General features: G+C 49.7%; 1 protein-coding gene across 1 annotated transcript in view; it reads right to left on the reverse strand.

Moving 5' to 3' along the window:
- Positions 1–7,013: 7,013 nt before the first annotated feature.
- The window catches only part of LOC140426083 (calcium-activated chloride channel regulator 1-like), an 82,661-nt gene continuing 64,302 nt past the window's right edge, over positions 7,014–25,372 (reverse strand). The window contains exons 13-14 of the mRNA XM_072510423.1: positions 9,722–9,949; positions 7,014–8,757 (exon numbers count right to left, since the gene is read on the reverse strand). Of these exons, the coding sequence (XP_072366524.1) occupies positions 8,366–8,757; positions 9,722–9,949 (620 nt within the window). The 3' untranslated portion in view covers positions 7,014–8,365. The remainder of the gene's footprint in view (positions 8,758–9,721; positions 9,950–25,372) is intronic.

Here is a 25,372-nt window from a genome sequence, read left to right on the forward strand (position 1 = left end):
TACAAATGGGTGATGTTAATCTCCTGTCTGCAGAAAGATACTAGGTTACCTGTCCGATTGGAGAGTCCTTATGACTAAATTAGCTAGTCAATCCTGTGTTGGGAAAGGGTTTGCCTGGGAGAAGTCAGTGTATCTCGTCTGTCCTCCCCTTGGTGGGTACCCCCTCCTTTGGGTCGGGTAGTCTCTTTCTGCTGCCTGTCTTTTAAAGGGGCATTCCTGTTGCCAGTAATCTGCACGGCCGCAATTAAAACATGCATTGCTCCCTCTATATCTGCCCCGTCCTTTTCTCCCAGTAGACCAATGGCCCCTCAGAGGGGGCGGCAGTTGTAAAGCTGTTGGTGCATACGGTGGGCCATAAAAATGAGCTGAAGGTCCCTTTGGGTGGGTTTGATATCCTCCCCTCGCTGATCCACCCACTCAAAGACACAATATTGGGGCTCCAGCTGGTAAGCTACCTTTTCTGCCGCTTGTTGGGGTCTCAGATCATCCTTTTTCATTACATACTCAGTCTTAACCTTTGTAACTGAGCCTCCTTCCTGGCCTACACCCTCCTTCCAATAAAATCTGACTGCCCTTGCCATCTGGGAAGGGTCGTTCTCTGTCCAATTCATGTTATTACATTTCACAGCAGTAGCCACGGAAGGTGGTAAGCAATGCATTAACATAGCACAATATTGAGGGGAATTCTGACCATTTTAATATGGCAAGTCGGCTGACTGCCCACGGTAGATTTCATTAAAACGTTCCAGAAATTCCTCTGGCTCTTCAATCTTTTTAGGTTTGAGGTCTAAGGTAGCAGAAATATTTATGGGCTTTTGAATTGTGCTATTCAACGCATTCAGGATTTGTGTCCGTCTATTATCGTCCAACGCATGAGCTTGCTGAAGTGCGGCTGGCTAGCATAATTCAAGTGATTAAGATGATTGCGGTACTCTGCTGGGGTTAAAACCTGCTGGACTAGGGCCCAGAGGTCCCTAGAAGCTGCTTGATAAATTGAGATGGTAGTTCTTAGGGAATCCATGAAAGCAGCAGGAGATTTCTTTCTTTCTGTGATTGTAGCCATAATAGCCATCATCTCACTGGGTGTCCATGGGAAATAAACGTCTATCATGGGCTGGGCCCCGGCAGTCACTGCGTCAAGGTTTGGTATCTTCCTAATCGGCAACTGTCTCCGAGTCTCACCAGGGGGCGCACTAGCTATTTCCTCTGGTTCTTCCAAGACTTCGACGTCCCTCCCTGTCACTAGAGGGAGTTCTTTCTCTTCAGAATCATCCCTAGCATCTCCCTTTGTTCTCGAAATTTGCGGTTTCCCCTTGGTCTGAAGGATTTAGGTGGTATGCTTAATTGTTTCTGGTTAGGATCAAGCCCTTCTCTCGCTGTCCGAGATCGGGTCCTCGAGCTAACTGGGCTTGTGGAACAGAGCTCCTCTTCCCCTACTGATCGTGAAGATGGTAAATCTGGACCCACGCTATCAACCAAAAGGGCTGGAGTGACTGGCACGATTGGAATCTGGGGAGCAGTGACTGGATATAAATTATTATACTCTGGTGGTTCTGGAATTAGTGCAGACAATGCTACAGGTTCAGTCGAAACCCTAGCCGACCTGGTCAAATTATCTTAATTTTCATCTTCTGCCTCTGTCAATGCAAGGCCAGCCATTGAACTACATAGCCCATTGTTTTTTTTTTCTTCACTAATTGGAATCCCCATTTTAAGGGCATTTTCTGGACAACTTAATAACATGATTTTATCCTCCTCATGTTGACGATATTGTCTCCATAATCTAATTAACTCTTTAGCTTTCATACCTTGGCTCTTTCTGTTTTATTATTTTATATATATTTTTTAAATTTGCTTATTTATAACCAATGGCAATTTTTTTTTGCTCCTGGGCAAAATTATTGAAAAGGTTCTAACAGTGTTCTTTTAAAACTTAAAATGTTTTAAAATTCAAATTGAATTACTGCAACTTGCAAGCTTAGCTCGGATCTCAACTCAGAACTAAATTTACGATTTGCTTAACACAAACTTGTATAACATTTACAACTTAATTAATTCTTTATCTTAGCAATTTTTCTTTTAACAAGTTTTTCTTACATTCTCAAAAATGTTGGCTGCTATCAATGAGGGAGCAGTTAGCTGCGGTGATGTATACCGGAGCAAAGTCAACTGTCATCTCCAGATTTACACTTTTTAAAATGGTGTCAGTGAGTTTCTTTCAGTTTCTATTAATTCACAAATGAAATGAGATAAACATTATTTCAAGTAAGTAAAACTTAAGATTCTGGCAATTTCAATCAATTGCTTTCAAAAATAATAACTTTTATCAAAGAGGTGGAGAAACCCACTGGTTTCCTTTAATTAATTCAAAACATAACTTTGCTGGAGTTCACTGACTCAAAGGAAAGGTATCCAATTACACCACAGGCTGCTGCTGTTATCTCAAGGCCTGTGTGAGGAGCACTGTCTGTCGTCTTTAACTTTGGATGCTGCTGTTAACCCTTTGAGAGACTTCTGCTTTAACTAACATGCAGCATCTAGTTCTATGGATGTTCTTTGTTTTGAAATTTATCCAAGCAATTCCCCATAATCTCAACTAGTCCTCAGAACTGCGTGTTTCGCCACTCCAGTCCAAGGGTACAATTTTAGCTTAATCAACTATAGATTTAAAACACTCACACATGGAATTGAACTATCTTTAGATTTAAAAACACTCATTGAACTGAACCCTCATCCTGAGGTTACATCAGTTATTCAAAACACTCATAGAACTGAACCATCTTCCGATGTCCCATCAATTCATCAACAACACAATTAACCCAAAACTGAACTATCAATTATGATATCCCATCAGTTTAATTTTCTAATCCCCAGACTGACCTTTGATTTCGTCGAGACGATCTTTCCGTACCAACCGTGAGTGACCAGACTAATCAGACGATAAGAAGAGGGGAAAAAGCAATGCGTGGTCATTTTCCAGCTGTACATTGTGGGCCCCTTTTTCCCATCCTCCTGTTCATAATCAGTCTAATTCTGATTTCGCGGTTGGTCAGAACTGTCTTGAGAAATCCCGGGTTTCGGCACCAAATGACAAATATATATTTCTTTACTCGTCAGTCTGGCCTCAATAAAAGTCGAGATGGATTTGCAGGTACAGCATTAGTTATTTTATTTGACTTGCAAGCCTCATTCATTTCACAGAGGCACAGGACACAGCTAGTCTCCTACACCCCGGGAAACGAATGAAGAGACAAAGGGATTTCTGCAAATACATTCAAATGGCATCAAGTTTCACATACACGATTCCCATAGGTCATCCTATACCCCTCCTGACCTGGCCATACATCCTGATTGGCTCACTTCTCATCCCTTCCTCTGGCCCCCTATTACCCAGCATCCTTTTCTCCTCCTTTGCTGGACACACCTCCTCCTTGCTTTGCCATGCAGTCTGAAATCCTTTGTCTGTGAACTCACCAGGATGAGACTGGCCTATCTCTACATTACAGTAACTAATATCTCTAAACTAAATATTTTATATCACATTTGTCATTCCCGAACAGGCGTCGGAATGTGGCGTCTAGGGCCTTTTCACAGTAACTTCATTGCAGTGTTAATATACGCCTGCTTGTGACAATAATAACATTTATTATTATTTTGGACCAGTTACAGTGAAGGAACGGTGATATATTTCCTAGTCACGGTGGAGTGTGGCTTGCAGGGGTAACCTCCAGGTGGTGGTGTTTCCATGTGTCTGCTGTCCTTGCCCTTCTAGGTGGTAGAGGTCATGGGTTTGGAATGTGTTAATGAAGGAACCTTGGTGAGTTCCTGCAGTGCATCCTATCGATGGTGAACATTGCAACCTTGAATGACCTCCTTCAGTCTTGTGTGATTCTATGTCTAGGAGTATCTGGGTCAAGAAATCCGCAGGGATACTGCAGTGTGACTTTCCGATTCTCTGAGAAGTAGTGTAATTTTGTTTAAATAAAGTTTTATCAATCTGAAATGTTAATTCTACGTAATTATATAGTTGTAACCCTCCATATTTTGAAATAATTAATCAATGCGTGGGGATATTTATGTTAATTGTGGGAACAAAATAGACAGCGATATAAATACCATTGTGGGTGACATTTAGGTTAGACGTAAGTAAGAGATTGGTCTTCAGTCACCAGTGGCCTGCACCCTACAGCCACTTAGTGAATTGGCAACTCTACGCCGCTAACCACTGGCAGTGGAGTTCCCAGAGCCTCCCAGATCAAAGGATCTGAGGGGGTTTAAAGCCTTGTGTTGTAGTTTTAGCTTTCTATGAAGTACTAGCTGCTGCTTTCTGCACCTCTGTCTGAAGCAGCAGGTGTAAGGGACAGGTGGGTGAAAAAGCAGTGACTGATCTTCATTTTTCAGGCAGGGGTGACAGATGAGGGTGGTCTTAAATATAAGGGGTCTCTGAAATGGGGGGGGGGGCTCTGATATGGGAGGGGCTCTGATATTGGGGGTCTCTGATGTGGTTTCTGATGGGAGGGTCCGGGGGGGGGGGTCGGGTCGCCCTCATGCGTGCGTGCTGTGGGGTGGGTGACCCAGCAATTTCCGTGATGGGTGCAGGGGGAAGGATGTCTCTACTTGTCAGGGGGGGGGGGCAAGATCTGTGTTGCTGGGGAGGTGGGAGGGCATCCGCCAGCCCTCGGCATCGAGCCGCCCTCTCAAAACGGTGGCCCAAATGAAGATTTCCCCTTTACACCTCACCTGATCCTTTAAACATTTACACATTGACCAGGCTCTCAGTCATCTCACCTCTTCCCCAGTACCCCCCACCCCCCCCCCCTCCCCCCAACCCATCCAAGATTCAGCCTTCCTTTCCACCTTTATTTCCATCTGTAGCCCTCATGGACACATTTTGCTACATTGAGGACAGAATTGATACGTACCTTTTTGTTGTTGATGGTGGCACGTATGGAAGTTGAATTATATAAATTTGTAACTTTTTGTGTGTGGATCCCCTCCAAATAATGTCACTGTCCTTGGGACCCTCTTTATAAACCTCTGATGGCTGGTATCAGCCACTCCATGAAATCATTATACTCAGATTACAAGAAATATTATTCATTCATGCAAAATTACATCAATTATACAGAATCCTTCCTTGTAAGAACACCCAAAATTACCAAAGTCCAGAGAAATGCTGGAGTGCGCCTACGATACTATTGGGGTTTAAACACATTCAGTTTTCCCAACTCTTCCAATCCAATGAAAACCCTGGAAAATGGAATAAATATTGGAGAAACCTGTAGATTTCCCACCCCCTTCCCCCCCCCCACCCCCTCCCCCCCCATGTATTTATTTATACAATTTGTAATCTGATCGAGTGTTTGAATGGTCAATCTCATTAACTGCATGCTTCATATTCATTCCTATTGCAAGGTGTCAAGTAGCTTGAATAAAGTAAAGACTTAAGATTTGGATAAAAAATCTTTGAATAATGGGATGAAAGGGGGACTGATGAGAGTGCAGCTGTCTGCGAATTATCTTAGAAGAAGGGTGAACAACAATTTACTTAAGTGAAGTGGGGAACAATAGAGCATAAAATTGTAGGTGTTCAAACTGCAGAAGCGATGAATTCAAAGTGGAGACTTAAGAATACAGTTCACACTTATATGCTAAAACCCTTATTTCTAACGCAAGTTGTTACGATAGAAGGAGATCAAAAGGAAAATATGGTATATCAGTTGCACATAGCTCTGAACTGACAGAAGTGGAGAGGAGAAAGAGAAGCTGCTGGAAAACCTGATCATACCCACACCAAACTGGAAAGAGGAACTCTCCCAGAAGGCAGATTGCTAGGCTACAAATTGCTGATTTGAAAACCTCAGACAATTACAAGGTTAAACCGAAGAAAGGCTTCCTGAACCTAAAGGTAACTCCATAGAACCATAACATTCTGACAGTGCAGAAGGAGGCCAAACAGCCCACCGGGTCTGCATCGACCCTCTGAAAGAGCATTCCACCCAGTCCCACACCCCACCTTATCCCCATACCCCACCTAACCTGCGCATCTTTGGACACAAAGGGATTATTGTATCATGGCCAATCCACCTAACCTGCACATCATTGGACTGTGGGAGGAAACCGGAGCACCCGGAGGAAACCCACGCAGACATGGAGAGAAAGTGCAAACTCCACACAAACCGTCACCCAAGGCCGGAATTGAACCCGAGTCCATGGCACTGTGAGGCAGTGGTGCTGACCACCGTGCCACAGAGCCACCCACTCATGGGTGGTAACTATTTTCTGGCTTTAGCTCATGAAGTTATACTACATGGGTTGTTGGTTTGTGACGAGACATTTCTCAGTGTCCAGTGATGTAGGTAGGTGGTAACGAAATGAATTCCAGAATATAATTGTAGTTAAGTGTACCTTTGGTGAAAATTGTGACTTTTCCTGTTGTGTGTGTTGACATAATTATAAACATCCTTTTATTTGAATGGGTACAAGAAGATTGAACTTTCCTCACTGGTTTGCATATCTTTCCTCACATTGTACCAAATTGACAAAATACATTCTTAAGACCCGCATTCCAAGTAACCCTTCTAGGTTGTAAGAACCTGGAACACACAGTGCAGAAGAAGGCCATTGGCCCATCGAGTCTGCACCGACCCATTTAAGCCCTCACTTCCACCAATAACCCATCCTAACCTTTTTGGGCACGAAGGGCAATTTATTATGGCCAATCCACCTAACCTGCAAGTCTTTGGACTGTGGGGGGAAACCGGAGCACCCGGAGGAAACCCACGCAGATACGGGAAGAACGTGCAGACTCTACACAGACAGTGACCCAGCGGGGAATCGAACCTGGGACCCTGGTGCTGTGAAGCCACAGTGCTAGCCATTGTGCTACCATGCTGCCTTAATACCATTGGGGTACTAAGGATCTCTTATTTCTTCTTCCAAAAATAAGGCACTCAGTCCAGTTGATGTCGGTGTCCAAAACACACTTTATTACGAAAAATTCACTTAATACACTTGTGCAAGAACTGAATCAAAGCTTAGAGCAAAATAATTCATACACTTGTCAAAATACAGCAAAAAATCATTAAAAACATTAACACAAGAAAAAGGTAAAGAAAAGGTAGTGGGGCAGCACGGTAGCATTGTGGATAGCACAATTGCTTCACAGCTCCAGGGTCCCAGGTTCGATTCCGGCTTGGGTCACTGTCTGTGCGGAGTCTGCACATCCTCCCCGTGTGTTTGTGGGTTTCCTCCGGGTGCTCCGGTTTCCTCCCACAGTCCAAAGATGTGCAGGTTAGGTGGATTGGCCATAATAAATTGCCCTTAGTGTCCAAAATTGCCCTTGGCGTTGGGTGGGGTTACTGGGTTATGGGGATAGGATGGAGGTGTTGACCTTGGGTAGGGTGCTCTTTCCAAGAGCCGGTGCAGACTCCTTCTGCACTGTAAATTCTATGAAAATACTTCAAAATAAAAGTAATTTCAACAGATTATTAAAGAATTCCGGAAGGCTAGAATTCCTCAGAAAAATTATTCATACAATCATATTCTTAAAGATATCCTTATCTATAGTTTAGCCCCATACTCATTTTTCATTGTTTTTTGGTCTCAGCTGAGACCCACTGATTCAATCAGAAAGATGTCAATCACTCAACAACTGATTAGTTAATTAGACATTAATCATTTACTCAAGATTAATTAATGTTTCCCATGCGCTTTCTCCCGGTTTAAAGTCTTTACGTCATTCCTAGTTTCTCGCCTAACTATGTTACGAGATTGTTGCAATTCTCTGAATGTGTCTTCATATTGTTTCTTTAGGTAGGGCTTACATAGTACATCCTTCAAAACATTGTTAGTATCTGCAGACATGACCTCAAGGGTTCAATAGTTCACTCATTTATTATAATATAATAATCTTTATTGTCACAAGTCGGCTTACAGTAACACTGCAGTGAAGTTACTGTGAAAAGCCCCTCATCGCCACATTCAGGCACCTGTTTGGGTACACTGAGGGAGAATTCAAAATGTCCAAATTACCTAACAGCACGTCTTTCGGGACTTGTGGGAGGAAACCAGAGAACCCGGAGGAAACCCATGCAGACATAGGGAGAACGTGCAGACTCCACACAGACAGTGACCCAAGCCGGGAATCGAACTTGGGACCCTGGTGCTATGAAGCAACAGTGCTAACCACTGTGCTGCTGTGCCATGCCATATAAGTTGATTCGACTTTTTGCAGACTCAGTATTTCTAAGAATCATTTTGTTCTCCAGTATGTGTTTAGATCATTCCTTAAAGGCCCCAAACAATTCGTAAATTCTACAGATACCCTCACATCTAACATCAGCGGAGTTCTTAACAAAGGACATTATGCTAGTCCACAAGTTCTACATTTTCTTCTCTGCACCACGTAATTAATGACCCAAATGATCAAACACACAAGAATTGTGACAACGATTACACTGTAAACAACCTCCAACCTACCATTATTGCCTTTTGGGTGCTCAATCCATGGTACATAGACAGAAATCTTGGCTACATTAGATATTGCAGAGGGCTGATTGATTTTATCATATGCACAAAGAGCAAAGTAGACAGTTGTCCCATTTTTCAATTCTGTATTTTCAGGAACAAATGCGACAGTTTCCCTCGAGCCAAATGGTTGCGGGTTCATGCTGGTCAAGTTAACCGGCGCAGTTGTTGAGAAATTGTCCCGTAGCTGTAAGAGGCTGTCACTCATTCTCATCTCATAGTGAGATGCTAAGAAACAAAAAACAAAAACAAAAAAGAAGGAAATTAATGCATTCACAAAGCATCATAAAAATATAGGTGATCTTCGACTTGATAAATCGGATAGTATTTACTCCACCTCGAAATGCTGCTTGAATAAGGCTGAAAATATGACCGGGCGATAGGGGAAGGCCATTCGACCTGTCAAGCCTGTGTGAGATATCTCCACTGGTCATCAGCATTCATCAACAATCTGTTCAAATCACTGCTGCAGAGAAATGGGGCGGGATTCTCCACCCCCACGCTGAAGTGGCCGCGCCATCGTGAACACCGTCGAGGTTCACGACGGCGCGGAACGGCCCCGGTCCCGACCGATTCAGGCCCTGACAATGGGCCAGTATCGGGGCCGCGTCATCTACCCGCGCAAAAGCAGCGGCGAATAGATGACGCGGCCGGCGACGCATAACGGACGTCACCCGCGCATGCGTGGTTGCCATCCAGTCCAAATCCGCCCCGCAAGAAGATGGGGGACGGATCTTGCGGGGCCGCGGAAGGAAAGAGGTCCTCCTTCAGAGAGGACGGCCCGACAATCGGTGGGCACCAATCGCCGGCCACCCCACATTCAAGGGGAAGCCCAGTGCAGGTTCCCCCCTCGCCCCCCCACAGGCCGCCCCCCCCAGCGTTCACGCACCGCCCACGACTGCAGCGACCAGGTGTGGACGGCGCTGGGGGGAACCTGCCGTTTTGGCCTGGCCGCTCGGCCCATCCGGGCCTCAGAATCGCGGGGGTCCCGGAGAATCGCCATTTTGGGTATCTCCGGCCTGCGGCCCGCGAAACTCGACCGGCCCGTTCTCGCCGCTTGGGAGAATCGCGGGAGGGCGTCGGACCTGCGTCCCCGGAAATTTCGGCGGCCCAGGCGATTCTCCCAACCGGCGTGGGAGTGGAGAATCGCGCCCATGGTCTTTATAAGCAACTTCAATTTAGCAACAATTACCTGCTCCCTGATCGTAGTCTTCTCCTGGCGCTGTCCATTCCAGCTCAATTTTATTTTTGACTATTGTTGCTTGAAGGTCTGTGATTTTACACGGTGGAACGTCAACAGCGAGTGTGTCTGCGGGAACTGAAATTGCTCCTCCTGATTTGACCCTGCTGAAATCTCCTAACTCAGTCGCAAGATCTTCCAAGTTGACTGGAGGCCGTGGTGGGTTCATTTGAATCACGCCTACATGGAAAGGGAGACAGGTCTCTCTTAAACTCAGATGACACAGACGTAACTGGTAATACCCTTCAATAAGAAGACTTGATCTACCTGAGTAGCCTGCAATTTCCCACAGGACAATTTTCTGGCTTTGGCTAAACAATCTGAGGCCAAGAAAGGTACCGTTTAACGACGACAGACAGTTTGAGGATCAATCGGCAAATCCTTCCAACATACCCCAATGGTGGGCATTAAGAATGGGAAAGAGTCAAAGGAACATAGGAATTCGGAGCAGGAGTGGGCCATTCAGCCCCTCGAGCCTGCTCCGCCAATCAATAAGATCAACGCTGCTTTTGATTGAAATGTCAACTCCACATTCCCGCCTAACCCCCGATGACCTTTCATCCCCTCGCTTATCCAGAATCTAACTCTGTCTTAAAAGTATTGAAAGATTCTGCTTCTGCCGCGTTTTGAGGGAGAGAGTTCCAAAGGCCCACGACCCTCAGAGAAAAAATTCTCCTCATCTCCATCTTTAATGAGCGACCATTTATTTTTAAACAGTGACTCCTAGTTCTAGGTTCTCTCCCAAGAGGGAACAACCTCTCCACATCCACCCTGTCAAGACCCCTCAGGATCGTAACTATTTCAATCAAGTCGCCTCTTACTCTTGTAAACTCCAGTGGATACAAGCCCAACCTGTCCAACCTTTCCTCACAAGACACCCCGCCCATCCTCGGTATTAGAATTTCCAAAGATTCATAACCCTCTGAGTGAAGAGATTTCTCCTGATCCCAGTCCAAAATGGTCAATGCCTTGGGCGGAATCTATCCGCCGCGCCCGAATTGGGGCGCGACGCAGCCGGCAATTACGGGTAATTACACACTACGTAGCGGGATTTGCCCGGCTTGCCACACCTCCAGGGATCTAATGGCATCTCGCGAGACGTCGCGATTTGGATTCCATCCACAATGAACGGGATCAGTATTTGGCAAATCGGCATGTTAGAATGAGTCTCACTCTATATACATATACCTGATCCACCCAAGGAATTGGGATCAAATCCCTTTGCAATAGAGTCCTGTTGGATGGCATGGTCTTTTACGGCATGGCACACCCGGTTAAATGAGTTCGACACGGGACTCAGTTGCAATTCGGTTAGATCGCGTCCCTTACCCTGAATTGAAGATCTTGGGGCTGGATTCTCCGTTTGCCGACGGCAAAATCATGAAACGCGATTGGGTGGAGAATAATTTTTGACGCCGAAATGGCGGTAGATGCTGGTTTGACGCCAAATCAGCGGGCGGGCGGGCCGAGCAGCCGTGGTGTCCCCCTCCCCCCCCACACACAGGATTGGGGCGGTGCCCAGGCACCGACCGCAATTACAGCATCCAGCTTGCTCACCACCCACTCCAGCCTTTAGTTCTACACAGTGGCACCGGCCGTATGGGTGCGCCCACCCCACGCCCTGCCACAGCGTGCACCCCCTGCCCCCGAAGACCCCGCGCAACCAGCAGCCACCCACCAGGGGACCACCCAGGGCCACACTCAAGGCAACCCCTAGTGAGGGCCGTGCCAGCCAACGGTGCCCTTGGCAGTAGGGATGGGTGCCAGGATCAGTGGTACCCACAGAGCCAGATACCAACGGGGCAGAGGTGAGGGGGGGGGGTCATGCGTGGGTGGGGCCCGCAGTGCCAACCGGGGCCACGATGTAGCCCATGGTACCTGGGTGGGCACAGGAGTATGCGCCATTCTAACATGTTGGCCTTTCACCCCCTGCAGAGAATTTCGGACACCAACCCATAATGCTGGTCGCCATGGCGATGGCTGCAGCTCTGCGAGATGCCCTGCGGCAGCGTGAGCGGTGCCCTCTCAGAGAGGAGGAGGTGGCTGCAGAGGGGCAGGGCTCAGCCTTGGAGGGCTGGCCGCCCAACAAGCCGAGGAGGAGGAGAAGGTGCCAAGGGGGCACCGCATGAGACCTCGCGTGTACCGCAACCGCATGCACCGGACCGGGCATGCAGACAAATACTACGGAGGAGCAGAGGGACAGATAGCACATCTGGCACCGCAGGGGTGTGAGGGAGGACACCCGCTCCCGGTGACTGTCAAGGTGATGATCGCGCTGAATGTCTATGCCACGGGGTCGTTCCAGTCGCTGAGTGGGGACCTGTCCGCGATATCGCAGACATCGGCGCACAGGTGCATACGTGCTGTCACGGAAGCCCTATATGCCCAGGCGGGCCAGTACATCCACTACCATGTGGACCGCAGCCACCAGGATGCCCGGGCAGCGGGGCTCGCTGCCATCGCCGGGATGCCCCGGGTTCAGGGGGTGATCGAGGGGATGCATGTCGCCCTACGGCCACCTGCGGATAACCGGCCGCCTCATGGTGGCCTGCTGCATCCTCCACAATATAGCCCAGCAGAGGGGTGATGCGCTGGAGGAGGATGAGGAGGAAGGGCAGACTATGTCAGACGAGGAGAATGCGAGGGAGGGGGACAATAAGCGGGACATGACACCCCAGGCAGGCACGGGAAGATACACAACGTCATCGCCATGACCAGCACACACGGGATTCCCTCGTCGCCTCATGTTTCACCGACTAGGGGGGGGGAGGGGAAGGGGGGCAGCTGGCATGGGGCACAGACACCACCATCCCACACCCACACCCCCTCACCACCCACACCACCAAATCCCCTCACCTCCCACACCACCAAACCACCCGCGTGCATACCCCCTCCACGACACATACCTGTGGCGCGATGAGCTGGGAGCGCTGGGTTGGCAGTGACAATGGGTCTGGTCCATGGGATGGAGGATGATGACAACCCGCTCTGCGACGAGTTCCGTGCTCCACATCGTTAGACAATGTCTGACTCAAGCCCACAGCAGCACCTTCCACCTGGGTCATCCCTGCATGCGAGCTGACCAGTCCATCACACGGTCCCATTGAATCCCTGGGGTGGGGTGCTGGGAACGGTCGGGGCGGGGGGGGGGGGGGGGGGGGGAGCACGGTCCACCAACGGGGCCTGCACTCGTCACCCACCCCCCCACTCCCACTGACCAGCACTGACCATCCCACCCCCACACTCATCAGACAGAGCACTGGGGCAGGTTTCAACGGTGTTAACAGGTGTTTATTGTGGACAAATATACACAGTCTGTGCCCTAGCTCATATTACTAAACGGTGCCCTGCACCCTTGCCAACTTAACTGGTGTCTAACTTTCTGTCCTTACAGGCCGCTGGTAATGTAGTTCTAATATCTCTGTTGAATAGCATTGTGGTAAAAGTCCTGAAACTAATGGAATTGCTCTGTATGATAATAAAGCTAAATGTATGTCAGATTGTGAATCATTCGCTTTACTGATGGGTCATTTAATGATGTGAACACCTTTTTCTACCTCCCATTGGATTGTGGATAGTGTGGGCTGGACGTCACATGTCGAAAATTGTGGTTGTTTGAAAATTCTGACCATTCCCAACCAGCAAAACATGGACCATTATCGGACATTACCGTTTATGGAATCCCATGTCGCGAAAATGTTTCTTTACATGTTTTGATGGCTGAAGACGATGTTAGATCTGGAAGTTTCATAACCTCCGGGTAGTTTGGATAGTAATCCATGATGAGAACGCAGTCATGACCAGTTGCATGGAAGAGGTCGATCCCTACTTTTGTCCATGGTGATGTGATGAGTTCATGTTGTTGAAGTTTCCCTTGCATTGTGCAGGTTGGTGTCTTTGACAGGTTTTGCATGTTATGACCATGTCAGTGATATCCCTGTTGATCCCAGGTCAATAAACCGCTTACCTTGCTCTCCTTTTACGAGTTTCTCAATACCGAGGTGTCCCTCGTGAATTTTCTGTCGGATTTCTGAACGAAGACTTTGCGGGGTAACAATTTGATCTTGGCTTAACAATAGACCATTAACTGTTGTTAAATCTGTTTGAATGTTGTGGTATTGAGGACAACGCCCTTTCGGCCACCCATGTTGTAGATGGTGCATTACCCACAGCAGAGTTGCTGCTTTCTTTGTTTCTTGCTGTATTAACTTGAGTTTTTCCATCAGATCCCAGAAGATTCTCCGTGCATAGTTGAGCCTGAGCTTCTATGTCTCTGATGAATTCCATTGGTGTGCTCTCTGTGGCAATGGAACGTGATAGAGTATCTGCAATGATAAGCTCTTTCCCTGCTGTATTTGTCAAGTTGAAATCATACCTTCGGAATTTCATCATGATACACTGGAGTCTAGGTGTCATGTCGTTTAAATTTTTCTCAATGATGTGGACCAACGGCCTATGATCCGACTCCACAGTAAAGGTTGGCAGTCCATAAACATAGTCATGGGGCGGGATTCTCCACCGCGCCACATTTATGCCCCGACCCGCCGGCGGGATTCTCCGTTACGCCAGCCGATCAATGGGGTTTCCCATTGTGGGCAGCCCCATGCCATCGGGAAACCCCCGGGCGACAGCGTAACGGAGAATCACGCCGGCGGAGAATCCCGCCCATGGAATTTAAGTATTCCCGTCAATAATACAAGATATTCCTTTTCTATCTGTGCATATCTGCACTCTGTTGCAGGCATAGCTCTTGAAGCATATGCTACAGGTATCCAATCTGAGTGTTCATCTTGCTGTAAGAGAACTGCTCCTTGGCTTGCATCAGTGGATATTTTAGTTGCTCTTTATCGGGTCGAAGAAAGGGAGTATCGGTGCGGTCATTAGTTGTTGTTTCACACCTGTCCATTCGTTTTGATGGCTTTGTGTCCATTCAAATGTGGTTGATTTTTTGATCAGATTTCTTAATGCAGACGTTCTCGATGACAGGTTTGATATAAACTTGCCCCAAAAATTGACAAACCCAGAAGCCTCAGAAGAGCTTTCTTATCTTCTGCCGTTTTCATATTTTGAATTGCTGCCATCTTTGTATCGTCAGGTTTGACTCCTTGAGAGGATATGGTCGCTCCCAGGAATTTCAAAGATGATTGTGCAAATGTAAACTTTGCCTGGTTCAATTTTAATCCAAACTTGTTGATTGTCTCAAATACTTTTCTTAAGCGTTTGATGTGTTCTTCCTTGGTCGTGGACCAAATGATGATATCGTCAACATACACCCATACATTCAGATATATAGATCACTACAGAGGCGGCCTGCTGTGACTCCTGCCCGATGACAAGGATCCCCTTGGTGCACGTCTCCTGGGGCGACCCGGCCTGGCTGAACCCCTCTGCTGCTCGGGCGTCACGGTTGGCGTGGTGCCGCCCTGTTCTGCCCGCTGTCCACCAGATTCACCAGGGACAGGAGGGGGGGGTGAAGTCCGAGGTGCTGCGCTGTTCCAGCACCTCCCCTGCGGGAGTCCCAGTCCCAGAGAGAGGTGTCCCAGCACTTCCTGCTCCCTCGGGGTGCCCGATGGCCACCGGGCTACTCTATGGGATGGGGGTGCGAGGGGAGCCATCCACTGAGACCCCCCATGCCAACTGGTGCTGCCAGTTCTGGGCATCCTCTCTGGTCTTGACCAGGGTCTGCACGTTCACGGCCACGGAGCACAGGGTGTGGACCATCTCCGTCTGGGACTGTGTCACCATGCTGAGGGTCCGTGCCACATCAGCCAGTGACTGGGCCGCGTCCCTCTGGGACTGGGACACCTCTCTCTGGGACTGGAACACCCCCCTCTGGGACTGGAACACCCCCCTCTGGGACTGGAACACCCCCCTCTGGGACAGGAACACCTCCCTCTGGGACTGGACCCCCTCTGGGACTGGAACACCCCCCTCTGGGATTGGGACTCCCCCCTCTGGGACTGGGACACCTCTCTCTGGGATTGGGGCACCCCCCTGTGGGACTGGGACACCTCTCTCTGGGATTGGGGCACCCCCTCTGGGACTGGGACACCTCTCTCTGGGACTGGGACGCCTACCTCTGGGACTGGGACACCCCCCTCTGGGACTGGGACATCTCCCTCTGGGACTGGGATCCCCCGCTCTGGGACTGGGACATCCCCCCTCTGGGACTGGGACACCCCTCTCCGGGACTGGGACACCCCTCTCCGGGACTGGGGCACCTCCCTCTGGAACTGGGACACCCCCCCTCTGGGACTGGGACACCCCCCCTCTGGGACTGGGACACCCCTCTCCGGGACTGGGACACCCCTCTCCGGGACTGGGACACCTCCCTCTGGGACTGGGACACCTCCCTCTGGGACTGGGACACCACCCTCTGGGTCTGGGACACCTCCCTCTGGGACTGGGACACCCCCCACTGGGACTGGGACACCTCCCTCTGGGACTGGGACACCTCCCTCTGGGACTGGGACACCTCCCTCTGGGACTGGGACACCTCCCTCTGGGACTGGAACACCACCCTCTGGGTCTGGGACACCTCCCTCTGGGACTGGGACACCCCCCTCTGGGACTGGGACACCTCCCTCTGGGACTGGGACACCCCCCTCTGGGACTGGGACACCCCCCTCTGGGACTGGGACACCTCCCTCTGGGACTGGGACACCACCCTCTGGGACTGGGACACCACCCTCTGGGACTGAGACACCTCCCTCTGGGACTGGGACACCCCCCTCTGGGACTGGGACACCTCCCTCTGGGACTGGGACACCTCCCTCTGGGACTGGGACACCACCCTCTGGGACTGGGACACCTCCCTCTGGGACTGGGACACCTCCCTCTGGGACTGGGACACCACCCTCTGGGACTGGGACACCACCCTCTGGGACTGGGACACCTCCCTCTGGGACTGGGACACATTCCTCTGGGACTGGGACACCTTCCTCTGGGACTGGGACACCCCCCTCTGGGACTGGGACACCCCCCTCCAGGACTGGGACCCCTCCCTCTGGGACTGGGACACCTCTCTCTGGGATTGGGACACCCCCCTCTGGGATTGGAACACCCCCCTCTGGGATTGGGACTCCCCCCTCTGGTACTGGGATACCCCCCTCTGGGACTGGGACAACTCTCTCTGGGTTTGGGACACCCTCTCTGTGACTGGGACATCCCCCTCTGGGACTTGGACACCTCCCTCTGGGACTGGGACACCCCCCTCTGGGACTGGGACACCCCCCTCCGGGACTGGGACCCCTCCCTCTGGGACTGGGACACCTCTCTCTGGGATTGGGACACCCCCTCTGGGACTGGAACACCCCCCTCTGGGATTGGGACTCCCCCCTCTGGTACTGGGATACCCCCCTCTGGGACTGGGACAACGCTCTCTGGGATTGGGACACCCTCTCTGTGACTGGGACATCCCCCTCTGGGACTGGGACACCTCCCTCTGGGACTGGGACAACTCTCTCTGGGATTGGGAGACCCTCTCTGTGACTGGGACATCCCCCTCTGGGACTGGGACACCTCCCTCTGGGACTGGGACACCCCCCTCTGGGACTGGGACACCCCCCTCTGGGACTGGGACACCCCCCTCTGGGACTGGAACACCCCCCTCTGGGACTGGAACACCCCCCTCTGGGACTGGGACACCCCCCTCTGGGACTGGAACACCCCCCTCTGGGACTGGGGCACCTCTCTCTGGGATTGGGACACCTTCCTCTGGGACTGGGACACCTTCCTCTGGGACTGGGACACCTTCCTCTGGGACTGGGACACCACCCCCTGGGACTGGGACACCTCTCTCTGGGACTGGGACACATCCCTCTGGGACTGGGACACCTCCCTCTGGGACTGGGACACCTCTCTCTGGGACTGGGACATCCCCCTCTGGGACTGGGACACCTTCCTCTGGGACTGGGACACCTTCCTCTGGGACTGGGACACCTCCCTCTGGGACTGGGACACCTCTCTCTGGGATTGGGACACCCCCTCTGGGACTGGGACACCTCTCTCTGGGATTGGGACATCCCCCTCTGGGATTGGGACACCTTCCTCTGGGACTGGGACACCTCTCTCTGGGATTGGGACACCCCCTCTGGGACTGGGACACCTCTCTCTGGGATTGGGACACCCCCCTCTGGGACTGGGACACCCCCCTCTGGGACTGGGACACCCCCCTCTGGGATTGGGACACCCCCCTCCGGGACTGGGACACCACCCCCTGGGACTGGGACACCTCCCTCTGGGACTGGGACATCTCCCTCTGGGACTGGGACACGCCCTCTGGGACTGGGACATCTCCCTCTGGGATTGGGACACCCCCCTCTGGGACTGGGACACGCCCTCTGGGACTGGGACACCCCCCTCTGGGATTGGGACACCCCCCTCCGTGACTGGGACACCACCCCCTGGGACTGGGACACCACCCCCTGGGACTGGGACACCCACCTCTTGGACGCGGCCACCCCGCCCAGTGTTTGCATCACGCCAGCCATCGCCTGGGCAATGCCGCTGACGCTCTCAGCCATGGCCTACTGTGACTGAGCCACGCTGAGGATCGCCGCTGCGATGTCCAGGTGGCTCTGGCACATGGCTGCTGTGAGAGGGCGGCACTGCCCTGAGCCTCAGCCCTTGCCTGGCACAGAGTGCCCCAGGTCTTGCACACTCTGACCCATATCCGACACCACCGCCCCCATTGCCTCCACCGCGGACGTCACACCCGTGCGTTGTCGGCTTGGGTGGCAGCCATGACCGTCGCCCACTGCTCCTGCAAGGGGGACTCAGCAGGTGCTGGTAGCCGGCTGTCATCCCCTCCTGTAATCTCTGGGTCTCTGACTGCATCTCCACTGTGGTTTAGACTGGATGTTCCAGGAGCCCGGGACACGTCTGGGGCTGGTCATCCCTCCGACGGTCTGGCCCCTCAACTGCCCCTTCCTCCAACCGCTGTACCGGAGGCGATGCGTGGTGCGCACCAGATAGTGTCCCAAGAGCCTCTTCACTAATGTGCACAACTGAGGTGATGGTCTCTGAGATGGTGGAGTGTGTTGGAGACAGCTGTGATGGAAAGTCTGTGTCCTCCTCCGACCCGAGCTCCAGGGTCTCCAGTTGTGGCATGTGGGGCAGGGTGGGGGATCGGCCGTCCCACGGGGGAGGGGGGGATATCTGGGTTAAATGTGTTTGGGGGGGGGGAAGGGGGGTTGTGCCAGGGCCCCAGCGCTACCTACTCACCCTGGCCGCCCTGATGAGGTCATGCAGTTTCTTCCTGCACTGGATGCCAGTCCGGACAACGTTGCCCATGGCGCAGACCGCCTCTGCCACCTGTGCGCAGGCATGGCGAACGGTGATGCATGGTGGCCTTCCTCCCGGGCCAGGGTACAGGGTCATCCGCCTCTCCTCCACAGCGTCCAGGAGGGTGTCCCGCTCAGCGTCCCTTAACAGTGGCTCTGCTCTCCTTCCAGCCATCTTGTTGGCTGGGACGGTGTGTGTGTGGGGGGATGGATCGTTTCAGTGCGGCTGCAGCGTATGAGCCTCTTGCGCGGCAATCACAGACCCGACGAATCCAACTCCGTTTCTCTTGGAACCGGTTGCGTCCACGTGGTGATGGTGCGTGCCCATTTAGAGTTGTTGTATCGGTGCAGCTGTTGCATCGTTTCTGCTGTCATAAAACACCACTGTTTCCACGCCGGCGTCTGCACTTAGTCTCAAAATCAGAGAATCCAGCCCCTTTACATTAAGATATCCCAGCCAGGGGAAACATCTGCCCAGCACGTAATCTAGCAAGTAGCATGTTTTCCCGAATAGTTATAGACCTTAAAAACTACCCCTTACATTTCTCTTTCCACAAAACTGCTTTCCCTGCAGAATGTTTCCAGCATTTTCTGGGTTCATTTCTCCCTCTTGTTTTATCCTGAATTTCTTCTCTTTGTTTAACTTTCTTCTTAACCTGACTGTTGTTTCTCTCTGCTGGTTAATTTGCTTGTTTTATTTTATTTTGTATCATTTCTCTAGTTTTGTACCATTTATCTAACCATTCCATTCAAGCTCTCTTCTGTTTTTTTCTGAACGTTATTAACAATGAATATTTGTGGTCTGATTAGGTTCTTGATTAATAAAGGGGATCAGAGGATATGGGGAGAAGGCAGGACAATGGGGATGAGAAATATATCAGCCAGGATCTAATGGCAGAGCAGACTCGATGGGCCGAGTGGCCAATTCTGCTCTTATATCTTATGGTCTTATGGAATATTTTGCTGTTTTGGCTCTGATCCCTTACAAAAGGAACAGAATACATCAGCCTCCCAGATAGTTCCAGGTGGCAAATTCAGTGTGGCTTGGATGAGGCAAATTATTTTTATTCTATAGCAAATGTTTTGGTGGGATTGTGTTGATTCTTAACATTAATGAACTCAACACCAGCTACGATTCCTGAGATACTGCCATCCGTTACAGTTCAACATTGCGCTGGTCAAGGAGACACAGCCTGAGTGAGACACAGACAGAGTGAGAATTTGGAAATTTGGTGCAGTGAGGTAACCAGGAAAGGTAAGTGGTTAATCTAATTGTGCTGTTTTTCAGTTAAAAGTGCAGTGTAGATTAGTGTCTGATTGGCTGAAGCTGCCCCCACCTTAATCACTGAGAGGCAGTTATCTGGCAGTTACCTGAGGCCTGTTAAGTGGCACAAGGGTACACATTGTATTCTTCTCTTTGAAGTTTTAGTGTGAGTCAACCTAAAGTCTGTATAAAAGACAGACAGAAAGCGCACTTAGTAAGCATTGCACTGGTCAGGGAGACACAGCCTGGGGGAGTCAGACACAGACAGAGTGAGAATTTGGTAATTTGGTGCAGTGAGGTAATTCGGTGAAGAGTAGGAGAAGGTGCTTTTTCCCGACTGTTTTGTTCTCTCTCTTTCTTCGGGCCTAATTTTGGGAGCCGTTTGGAGGAGGAGGAGCAGTCTCTGTGAGTAACGGTAACTTCCTGTTTTCCAGTTTTTTTCCCCAAAAGTGACGTCAGAGGGAAGCTGTGATCTGATTGGTTGATAGCAAATCTGCCCCAAATTAAAAAAAACACACAGCTAAACTCGTAAACTTAAATTAAACTAATTAATTAATTTGTGATGGCTGGTCAGGTGATGTGCTTGAGCTGCTTGATGTGGGAGCTGGCAGATCCCATTGCGAGCTGCAGCGACCACATCTGCAGTAAGTGTTGGCTGCTCGAAGAGCTCCGGCTTAGAGTTGATGAGCTGGAGTGTGAGCTTCAAACACTGAGGCACATCCAGGAGGGAGAGACTTACCTGGACACTGTGTTTCAGGAGGCAGTCACACCTGTCAGAGTAAGTAGTTTAAATCCTGCCAGTGGCCAGGGACAGCAGGGTGTGACTGCAAGTCAGGCAGGTAAAGGGAACCAGCAGTCAGGAACTCAGGAGTCTCAGCCCTTGACCCTGTCCAACAGGTATGAGGCACTTGCTCCCTGTGTGGATGGCGAACAGGGCTGCAGGAAGGATGAGTCAGCTGACCAAGGCACCATGGTTCAGCAGGCCATTCAAGGGGAGGGAGTAAATAGGCAAGTTGTAGTTGTAGGGGATTCTATTATCAGGGGGATAGATAGTATCCTTTGTGAGCAGGATAGAGTCCCGCATGGTATGTTGCCTGCCCGGTGCTAGGGTGCGGGACATCTCTGACCGGCTTGAAAGGATACTGGAGAGGGAGGGGGAGGATCCAGTTGTTGTGGTCCATGTCGGTACCAACAACATAGGCAAGTCGAGAAAAGAGGACCTGTTTAGAGATTATAAAGAGCTAGGATTCAAATTAAAAAACAGGTCCTCAAGGGTCATAATCTCCGGATTACTGCCCGAGCCACGTGCAAATTGGCATAGGGAGGCAAGAATAAGGGAAGTTAACACGTGGCTGAAAGAGTGGTGTGGGAAAGAGGGGTTCCTTTTCATGGGACACTGGCATCAGTTTTGGGACGGGGGGACCTATACCGTTGGGATGGTCTCCACCTGAACCGAGCTGGGACCAGTGTTCTGCGAAAAGAGTAAATAGGGTGGTCAATAGGACTTTAAACTAGAGATTGGGCGGGGGGGGGAAGGGAAAGTCAGGGAACCAAGAGGTGAAGTAATCAGTGGGAAGCGTAGCTGCTTAGGAATACAAAAATGCATGAAAAGACAGAACTCAGGAGAGGTTACGATAGTCCCCATCCCACAAAATATGACACAGTGTATGGAAAGGCTCAGTAAACCAAGGTCCATCACACTAAGAAAACAAAAAGGGACGGTCAATAGAGAATTAAAGGTGCTATATTTAAATGCACGCAGTGTACGGAACAAGGTAGATGAGCTTATGGCCCAGATTGTGACTGGCAGGTATGATGTGGTAGGCATTACAGAGACGTGGTTGCAGGGGGTTCAGGACTGGCATTTAAACATTCAGGGATTCACAACCTATCGAAAAGACAGAGAGGTGGGTAGAGGGGGCGGGGTTGCCTTGTTAATTAGGAATGAAATTAAATCAATAGCACTAAACGACATAGGGTCAGATGATGTGGAGTCTGTGTGGGTAGAGTTGAGGAACCACAAAGGCAAAAAAACCATAATGGGAGTTATGTACAGGCCTCCGAACAGTGGTCAGGACCAGGGGCACAAAATGCACCACGAAATAGAAAGTGCATGTCAGAAAGGTAATGTCACCAGACTTAAAGTAAGGGAGCACTTAGGAGGCAGTGATCATAATATGGTTGAATTCAATCTCCAATTTGAAAGAAAGAAGGTAGAATCAGATGTAAAGGTGTTACAGTTAAATAAAGATAACTACAGGGCCATGAGGGAGGAACTGACGAAAATCGACTGGGAGCAGAGCCTAGTGGGAAAGACAGTAGAACAGCAATCGTAGGAGTATCTGGGAGTAATTGAGGACACAGTACAGAGGTTCATCCCAAAGAATAGAAAGGTTATCAGAGGGGGGATTAGGCAGCCATGGCTGACAAAGGAAGTTAGGGAATGCATCAAAGCAAAAGAGAAAGCCTATAATGTGGCAAAGAATAGTGGGAAGTCAGAAGATTGGGAAGGCGACAAAAACAAACAGAGGATAACAAAGAGAGAGATAAGGAAAGAGAGGATCAAATTTGAAGGTAGGCTAGCCAGTAACATTAGGAATGATAGTAAAAGTTTTTTTACATACATTAAAAACAAACGGGAGGCAAAAGTTGACATTGGGCCGCTCCAAAATTACGCTGGTAATTTTGTGATGGGAGACAAGGAAATAGCTGAGGAACTGAATAAGTACTTTGCGTCAGTCTTCACAGTAGAAGACATGAGTAATATCCCAACAATTCCGGAGAGTCAGGGGACAGAGTTGAATATGGTAGCCATCACAAAGGAGAAAGTGCTAGAGAAACTAAGAGGTCTAAAAATTGATAAATCTCCGGGCCCAGATGGGCTACATCCTAGAGTTCTAAAGGAGATAGCTGAAGAAATAGTGGAGGCGTTAGTTATGATCTTTCAAAAGTCACTGGAGTCAGGGAAAGTACCAGAGGATTGGAAAATCGCTGTTGTAACCCCCCTGTTCAAGAAGGGAACAAGGAAAAAGATGGAAAATTATAGGCCAATTAGCCTAACCTCGGTTGTTGGCAAGATTCTAGAATCCATTGTTAAGGATGAGATTTCTAAATTCTTGGAAGTGCAGGGTCGGATTAGGACAAGTCAGCATGGATTTAGTAAGGGGAGGTCGTGCCTGACAAACCTGAGTTCTTTGAAGAGATAACAAATAGGTTAGACCAAGGAGAGCCAATGGATGTTATCTATCTTGACTTCCAAAAGGCCTTTGATAAGGTGCCTCACGGGAGACTGCTGAGTAAAATAAGGGCCCATGGTATTCGAGGCAAGGTACTAACATGGATTGACGATTGGCTGTCAGGCAGAAGGCAGAGAGTTGGGATAAAAGGTTATTTTTCGGAATGGCAACCGGTGACGAGTGGTGTCCCGCAGGGTTCAGTGTTGGGGCCACAGCTGTTCTCTTTATATATTAACGATCTAGATGACAGGACTGAGGGCATTCCGGCCAAGTTTGCCGATGATACAGAGATAGGTGGAGGGGCAGGTAGTATGGATGAGGTGGGGAGGCTGCAGAAAGATTTAGACATTTTAGGAGAGTGGTCCAAGAAATGGCTGATGAAATTCAACGCGAGGTCTTGCACTTTGGAAAAAAGAATAGAGGCATGGACTATTTTCCAAACGGTGACAAAATTCATAATGCTGAAGTGCAAAGGGACTTGGGAGTCCTAGTCCAGGATTCTCTAAAGGTAAACTTGCAGGTTGAGTCCGTAATTAAGAAAGCAAATGCAATGTTGTCATTTATCTCAAGAGGCTTGGAATATAAAAGCAGGGATGTACTTCTGAAGCTTTATAAAGCATTAGTTAGGCCCCATTTAGAATACTGTGAACAATTTTGGGCCCCACACCTCAGAACGGACATACTGGCACTGGAGCGGGTCCAGCGGAGATTCACACGGATGATCCCAGGAATGGTAGGCCTAACATACGATGAACGTCTGAGGATCCTGGGATTATATTCATTGGAGTTCAGGAGGTTGAGGGGAGATCTAATAGAAACTTACAAGATTATGAATGGCTTAGATAGGGTGGATGTAAGGAAGTTGTTTCCATTAGCAGGGGAGACTAGGACCCGCGGGCACAGCCTTAGAATAAAAGGGAGTCACTTTAGAACAGAGATGAGGAGAAATTTCTTCAGCCAGAGAGTGGTGGGTCTGTGGAATTCATTGCCACAGAGGGCGGTGGAGGCCGGGACGTTGAGTGTCTTTAAGACAGAAGTTGATAAATTCTTGATTTCTCGAGGAATTAAGGGCTATGGAGAGAGAGCGGGTAAATGGAGTTGAAATCAGCCATGATTGAATGGTGGAGTGGACTCGATGGGCCGAATGGCCTTATTTCCGCTCCTATGTCTTGTGGTCTTAACATTTGCTGGATTACATCAAGATCATACAATGATATCTCTCTACAAGGATTAACATATATTGATTATAAAATAGAATCTTCGGTCTGTACACATTCAGGACCCTGACCTTCCTGTTGCTTGCCATTGTAACACAAGACCCTGCTCCCATGCATACATGTCTGTTCTTGGCCTGCTACAATGTTCCAGTGAAGCTCAACGCAAACTGGAGGAACAGCATCTCATCTTCCGGTTAGGCGCGCTACAGCCTTCCGACCTGAACATCGAATTCAACAACTTCAGATAATCAGCCCCACCTCGACCCATTTGTTTTCATTTCATTTTAACTGTCTTTTACCATTTCTTTTTTTCTTAATATACATTTAATTTCCCCCCCCCCAATCTTAATCACCTTTCCTTCACCTTTCTCCTCTTTGCTTCCCCCTTCCCCTCCCCCCACATCTACAGTTCATCCTCTGATGTTAGTTTCCCTGCTGTTTGACCTTTCACATCTCTTGTGCTCTCTGGGGACTGCCATTAGCACTCTTTCCCCTTGGTTTCTGTGGCCATTAGCACCCGGTTTCCCTGGGTTTCTGTGGCTATGACTCATCTTTCATTCTCACTCCACAGTATAAATATTTCCCTCTTTCTCTGTCTGTTA

This window comes from Scyliorhinus torazame, chromosome 7 (assembly GCF_047496885.1).
Source record: "Scyliorhinus torazame isolate Kashiwa2021f chromosome 7, sScyTor2.1, whole genome shotgun sequence".
Lineage (NCBI taxonomy): Eukaryota > Metazoa > Chordata > Chondrichthyes > Carcharhiniformes > Scyliorhinidae > Scyliorhinus > Scyliorhinus torazame.